This window comes from Nannobrachium achirus (genome assembly GCF_963921795.1).
Source record: "Nannobrachium achirus genome assembly, chromosome: 23".
Taxonomy (NCBI): domain Eukaryota; kingdom Metazoa; phylum Chordata; class Actinopteri; order Myctophiformes; family Myctophidae; genus Nannobrachium; species Nannobrachium achirus.
This window is the reverse complement of record NC_137830.1, coordinates 24,513,240-24,521,089: the sequence shown is the minus strand read 5'-3', so window position 1 is coordinate 24,521,089 and position 7,850 is coordinate 24,513,240. Positions and strand designations below refer to the sequence as shown.

Below are 7,850 nucleotides of genomic sequence, written 5' to 3'. Positions count from 1 at the left end.
TTTAGACAAGAAACAAAGAGCAGAACAAAAGTATTTACAAAATATAGAATCACGTAGCACAGGGGAAAGAGCAAAGCAGAGGTTAGCACTGTAGCCTGGATGATAACAGATAAATAACAAAACAAAGAACACTCAGCTCTTCAAAGGGATGGGATGAAGGGGCCAGTACCCCAACATGATGACAGAGAAAAGGAGTTCCAGCAGCGTGTTGGGGAGAGGGGCATTCCGGGGCGAGGCTGGGGTGTGTCCATTTTCTGTTAAAGTGCCATGTTTTATAGTGTTTTGTCAGTATGTCCGTCCGCCCATGGAAGACAATACAAAACCCTGTAAAGTCAACACCATTCCTCTCTGCTAGGCTTTTCTTCTTTTGCCTCCATATCGCCTGCTTTCCCCTCTTGCTGTGGAATGTCTTCTGGCATCACCTCGGGGGACTGGGATCCACTCAGCAGCAGTGGAGGACTTTTCGGGTTCCCTCCATTGGCTTGCTGGTGCTCCCCCATCTCCTCCTCCTCTCCTTGCTGTTGCTTCCTCTGGCAGCAGGGTTTGTACAGGTGGGGGTCAATGATGACTTCTCCGTAGCGTCCCTTGTAGATGATCCCACAGCACACCTTCTGTCTGAAAAACAGCAAATCAGACACTCAGTATGTAGGCATGTGGCAAACGAAACGCCATGGAAAACATTGGCAGAACAATTTAAGTAAACTAGAAGCTTCTAGTTTAGGCCATGGCTACACGGAGCTGGATATTTCTGAAGCTAGACATTTTTGTGTGCTGTTGGGGCTTGCAGCCACATGAAGCTGGATATTTTTTAAACCGGATAAATAAGTGTAGAGATTGAAAAATATCCGATTCACTGGATCCGTGTAGACATGGAACCCGGATATCTCTGAAGACTTTACTGTGTGTGTGCTTGTTAGACCTAGATATCTTTGTCGTGTGGACCTAGATATTTTTCTATGTGGATATCTGAAAAACCTGGATATATGAAATATCCAGCTCTGTGTAGCCATGGCCTTAGTCTGGCCAACTCGGGAACGATGTAAATAGGGAATGAATGCCCCGCCCTTTAATGCAATCCCCATTATACCTGTTGTCATAGGACCCGTTTTGACCATCTGTGTCCATGTATGCCCATATATGGAGATATCTGTCTGACTGCGTCCATGTTATGCCCATATATGGAGATCTCTGTATCTGCCTGACAGTCGGCCGAGCTTCTAGTTGAGGACCGGTCAACTCAGGAACGATGTAAATAGGGAATGAATGCCCAACCCTTTAATGCAAACTCCATTATACCTGTTGTCATAACCTGTTTTGACCATCTGTTTGCCTGTGTCCATTTATGCCCATATATGGAGATATCTGTATCTGTCTGCGTCCATTAATGCCCATATGGGGATCTCTGCAGACACAGTGCCGGTTCTGGAAAACACTTACGCGCTGGGTTACGAAAAATCGCGTGTCGGGTCGAGGCCAGGCACTGCACTACCTGCTGCGGCGGGGAACACGCGTGCTGAATTTGAAGCTGGTGGGACGAACGGTTATCGAGATACGCGGATTACATACATACATACACACTCACAGAGATTTTTTGTTGACTCATGTGGCATACGTGATGTCAGAGCCTTTTATGAAGTGATGTCACAATGAGTCAGCGCTTGCTCCGGTCCCTCCGGAACGGTCCGATGTCAGACATCATCTCTGCATACGGAGATTCAGAACATTTCACACCGGTTGTGGAAAACCGCATATCGGGTCGGGTCGAGGCCTAGCTAAAAACGTAGGCAAAGATCTGAGCTATCTGCGTGTGAAATTTGGAGTCTGTAGAACCAACCATGTGCTGTCAGGGCTCTTTCATGCGATTCGGGCCAATTCGCCACAGCTTCAATTGGCTTCAATAGTAGCCAGGACTCCGCATATGGAGATTCCGAACCTTTTGCACCGGTTCCGGAAAACCGCATATCGGGCCGGGTCGAGGCCTAGCTATGAACGTAGGCAAAGATCTGAGCTATCTGCGTGCGAAATTTGGAGTCTGTAGAACCAAACATGTGCTGTCAGGGCTCAATTCGGCCTCGGCTTCAATTAGTAGTCAGGATTTTAGTCTCTTGACCGACTGCTTGACCATTGGTCTGAGCCGTTACCTTTTCCAATAGGTGAGGTCCAGGAAGGAGAAGGCCGGGGAGTGGTCCATGCTGGATGGGAGCTCGCAGTCCGACCCCTCATCAGACTGGTAGCTGTAGGTGAGTGACTGTGCAGGGGAGGCACTTGAGGTGGTGCTGTTGGCGTCCGAGTCTGTGGAAGTGACATGGCCACGATAAAATTACAGACTGACGTTGGTGATCGCCAAAACTGACCAAATAACCACCAGGATGTACATAGTCTAGCCTAGAGGATGACACACTAGCATTGTGCCCTGATTGGCTCACAGACATGTTTACCCAGCCTCATGGCAGCACATTATGTATACACCTGCATAGGATGACACATTTTTCTAAAATGGCATGTACACACTTGTATATCATTCAAATTCTCTAAACATAATGTATATACCTGCTATCATCTGTAATATATACTGTATGTAAATAGCTTTATTTGTTTTTATTTAAATCATTTCTAGCTCTTTCCCTTTTACTCGCACAATGGAAGCCACATGGAAGGAACTCCTGCTCACCAGGTCATTGGTTTCTTGAGATCCAAACAAGAGATCGTCAGATAATGGCTTTTTTTTAAACACTAACGCAGTGTGTAGTAGGGATTGGTGTAACAAGACTGTACACAGACCATAACATATCAGCCAGTATCTCTAAGCATTATTATTATATAGTTGCTGTCGGGAAGAAACCTCTTATCTAAATGAATGATTTATTTAGAATAATCGTATTAGTTATTAGACTTAAGTTTACAGATTGATTTTAAGGACACTTGTTCAGTCATAACCTCATGTGCAAAACCTTCTCGCAAGTCGCAAACATAAAATAAGTGAACACAAAGCATTCAATTCTTGTTAAATTGAACACAGAGTGTGAATTTAAGTTACTATTTCATCAAGCTGGGGTTGCCGAAGTGTGGGGAATTTCCCAAAGATTAATAAATGCATGTCAACACAACAGCAGTAACATGGCACTTTAAATATTGTGAGCCGGGTCCATTGATGTGCTGCTGGTCATTTGCCTTAACTGTATCAATATAGTCAACCAGTGGGTGTCCTCATGCCTGCCTGTGATCCCGAAACAGAAGCCAAAACATGGCACATGCACTTCTAATTTCCAATAAGGATGGAAAATACAATAAGATAAACAAACCAGCAGCATTCAATAATGTCCACAATTTCATTTTCCTCACGAGACCCAACAACGGAATAAAACAGTGTTATTGGTGTACTGTGTGTGTGCCCGCACACCGTACAACACCGATAACGGTGCATACCACAGCAAGCCTAATATACAGATGTTTCCTTACTGCTCCTTGTCAGTCCCTTCTGCACCCGACTCTTCTTCTTCTTCTTTGTCTTCAGGCTTGAACCGCCTTTTGCATCCACCACCTTGGTTAACAATGCAGGAAGAAATGTCAGTGATGTCACAATTAGACCACACACACATTACATTTGGAAATGTTTTCCGGAGACGGTTCATCACACTGTCGGAGCTTGTAAGTGAAAGTCTTCTCTTACATGATTCCAATTCTTTTTGGATCCCGCCGGAAGTTTTTTCCATCTCTTGACCAAGAGCACGCAGGCGTTACAGATCTCCCCAAAGCGCATCTCAGACAGCCTGCAGCAACAGCGGAGGAGCACAATTCCATTCAATTGACAAGATTAACACTAAATCATGAGGATGGCACACAAAGGGCCATAAAATGCCATGGATGGCACAAAAAGGGCCATAAAATGCATTTCAATATTAATGAAACATTATAATACAAAAAAAAAAAAAAAAAGATAGTATAAATAGATGATCTACAAGCTAAGAATGCATCGTGATACGACTTGTGAGATTGTAGATCTGATATTTTCAAAATGTTTGTACACCATTGTTCAAAAAAGTATAATTCGGGTTAATCATTAATTTGAGTAGATTCCTACATACAGTATATAAAAAGGAGTGGAAAAAAAAAGATTCCTCTTGATAACTCAATTAACCTTGATTCGGTTATTGATTGTAAAATATTGTTGTCTATATAGTTTCAGTTAATTGCCAAGCCCTAGTGCCAAACCACAGACAGGCAGTGTGTGTGTGTGTGTGTGTGTGTGTGTGTGTGTGTGTGTGTGTGTGTGTGTGTCGTGTCGTGTCGTGTCGTGTGTGTGTATTAATAGTTTCATCCCAGGACAGAGTATTTCTTTATTTGACCACACTCCATTTCACACCGACTGGCATCACCCGTAACCATAGCAATGAATCTTGGCAACCAAGCTGAGCCAGTAGCAGGGAGTAAACTAGAGTAACAAGGAGGCTCACTTTTTATAGTTTATGAAGTGAAGAGTTATGTGTGAATACAAATTATATAGAGCTGAGTCATAGTGATGACTGATTAACAGGACAACACTGATGTTTTTATTTTTGTTTCAATTCTGATTAGTTTTAATTCGTTTTTAGCAGATCTGCAACTCAGCTATTTTCACTATTTTTGAAGAAATATTTTGGATATTGACTAAAGACCGAAACTAAGCACACTGTCTCTATAATTTGGTCGTTTTAGTTAGTTGATAAATAATACAGTTTCAGTTCGGGGTTTCTTTAAGCCTATTTTTTGGGTTATTTTTAACAAAACTAAAATGTTTTTTTGTTGTTTGAGTGTGAGGACCGTTCAATGTCTCACCCGAAGCAGCTTTTGAAGTCCCTCTCATAGCGGTTGCTGTCAGTAAAGCGGGAGCTGGAAGACTTGGCCTTGCAGATACAGCAGCCATCTACACTCCGGTACATCTTCGGCTTATGGAAGCCAAACATCTGCAACATGACAGGGAAATATATATATATATATATATATACACACACACACACACACACACACACACACACACACACACACACACACACACACACAGTCGGACAGAACTCCATATTTCAACTTTTTAATGTTTTTTCCTTTTACATCTTTATTAATGGCTTTAGCCTACTTTGTCATAAAAGTGTGATCACACAAAAGTATTGAAATTAGCAGCAATTTTTTCTAGAGATGTTACCGATCAATCGGCAATGGATCGGATCGGGCCGATCAAAGCGTGATCGGAGATAATCGGTGGTTTAGATCAAAAGGTAAATCCACCGATCCGATCGGATCGGTGCATCCGATCAACCAGCCGTTCAGTATGCCCACTTGAGGCCATTTTGGGGTATTGATTTCCACAGTGCTGAAGGAATAATTAGTTACTGCTATGATAATAAATACATAGTAATGCTGGTAAATAACTATAAGGCAAATATATAAATGAATTCATGAGTGAATTAATGAATTAAAGTTAAAACATTAACATTTAGAAAATATAAATAACTTGATCGGATCGGTGATTGATCGGGTGATCAAACTTTTGTGATCGGTGCTCGCTGATCGGTTCCAAAAAACCTGATCGGACCATCCCTAATTTTTTCCCCAGCTATTTTCACTATATTAATTCAAAAGACTTCTTTCCACCCAACACCAACGAAAAACATATCATATGGCAAGAATTGAAACAGCACCTATTGATTGACTGAATACCTTATTAGCAGATTGCAGGGAAAAAAGTACAGCAAAGTACAGTTCAATACAAGGTCTGTTAAAAGGATTTATAATAATAATAATAGCTCATATTTATTACCAAAGAAAGCACTACGGCTTGTTTCTATAGGGGTCGTTTGTACTCAAGTGGCACAAATAGGTGATGGAATTTCAGGGTGGGTGTGTGTCACTTGTGCGTTTATGACGCATCATTTGCGTCATGTAATGGCATGCGCTCAGGCCAGGGACGTGCAGAGAATGTCTGAGAGGCAGGGGCTGAAATCTCTAAGGCGCGCCACACACATTTGCGACAGCTATCGTGTCAGAATGAGGGGGTCCAATGCATTGTCAATGGAAGGTTGTTTGGTGTTTTGTCGTTGCCGTGCCTCAAGCTAGCCTAGCTAGCTTGAGACACTGCAACGACAAAAAACCAAACAACCTTGCATTGACAATGCATTAGTACGGCGCCCCCAGTGGCCATTCTCAGACGATGTTTCACGCATATGTGTGAGTCCAGCCTAAAAGGGACTTTGGTGAAAATATTGAAAATAGCAGACCTCAAAGCTCACAACGCATTGTGAGCTTGGAGGTCGGCTATTTTCGGTTAGTTTTAATAGCAGACCTCAAAGCTCACAACGCATTGTGAGCTTGGAGGTCGGCGATTCTCGATGCTTGATACCACACTGAACTACTGTATAAGCGGGGACTGCCCATAAGTCCGAAGGTTCATTAGTCCGAATTCAGTTAGGGTTACTGAGGTTAGGGTTAGGGTTAGAGTTAGGCATAGTATTCTTAACAAATTCTGAATAATGAACTTAACCTTCGGACTAATGAACCTTCAGCCAATGCCGGCACCGTAATTATCAAGTCAATACTGGAGATTTGGCATAAGGCACGGATTTCTACACTGAGACTGAGAGGGCAATTATTTCAACATAAGATGATGCATTCAAGTTCAGGAGAGTTTGGACAAGACAATTCTCTTGAATGCTGCCTTCAGGTAGCATTCCATGGTGAAAGACATTTGCATTTCTTTCACCATGGTAAAAACTGCATTCATGGTCTGGAGAGGGCACTTTTTACAGACGGATATAAAAGGGCAGGGGCTCAAGCCCCCTTTGATGGCTATGTGTGCACATGCCCGCATGCGCTATTTGCTGAGCCCCCTAGGCTAGCTGCCGGCTGGAGCCATCATCCAGGTGTGTAAAGTAACTAAGTAAGTTACTTTGTAGATTTTGATCATTATTACAAAAAACATACATTAACAACCTCAGCCCTATGTACATTTCAGCCATTTGAAAATAGCCGATCTAAAAGCTCACAAATGTGTCGCGATGCAAGGCATTGTGAACTTGAAGATCTGCTATTTTCAAAAGGTTTTTATGCATTTGAAAACTTGAAACAGGACATTCTGCATGAGTACTTTTACTTTTGGTACTTTGAGTACATGTTGATACCAATATGTTTGTTCTTTTACTCGAGTGAACTTTGAATTCCAGACTTCTATTTGTGACAGTAGTATTTCAACCTTGCAGTAGTGATACTTTTACATAAGTAAAGAATGTGGGTACTTTTTTCCAACACAGAGCAGCCAGCCATCATCACACAGACAGTCAGGGGCGTCACAAGGGGGGGGAGTGGGACTGAGTTACTAGGGCCCAATGTGGAGGGGCCTTAACTATTTTATACTTTAGCTATTGAAAAATAACAGATATACAAGATATACAAGCTTGTAGATCTGCTATTTTTGAAAAGTCGTGAAAATGTGTGCAAATCTTTGAATATATGTATGGCTCTATTTTTTAAGTGAACATTTGTAACTCAAATGTTGCTTCTGGCCTGGGGGGTCCCTGGAACTAAATATTTTGAGATGGGGGCCCGTGGCCAAATACATAGGTCTATCATTCTGGGGGTCCTTCACATGAAAATGTTTGAGCCCCAATGACATAGAAGGATTTGAAATATTCAAAGACTTGCACACATTTTCAAGATTTTTCAAAAATATATCTGCTATATTTCAATAGTTAACGCATAAAATAACAGTGAATCCTTGTACCCAGGGCCCAGGATTTGGTGCGACACCCCTGCAGACAGCAGTGAGCCAGACGGGAACAGAACAGCACGGCCCCGGCTGTCACTGTGCGACACTGTTATGC

General features: G+C 42.4%; 1 protein-coding gene across 1 annotated transcript; it reads right to left on the bottom strand.

Moving 5' to 3' along the window:
* Window positions 1-332: 332 nt before the first annotated feature.
* On the bottom strand, window positions 333-4,943 carry sinhcaf (SIN3-HDAC complex associated factor; the record flags this gene model as incomplete). The annotated part of the gene is made up of 5 exons (XM_080754271.1): window positions 333-615; window positions 2,142-2,292; window positions 3,460-3,541; window positions 3,671-3,770; window positions 4,816-4,943. The coding sequence occupies 5 exons, from the start codon at window positions 4,941-4,943 to the stop codon at window positions 333-335; spliced, it is 744 nt and encodes a 247-aa protein (XP_080610397.1).
* Window positions 4,944-7,850: the final 2,907 nt, after the last annotated feature.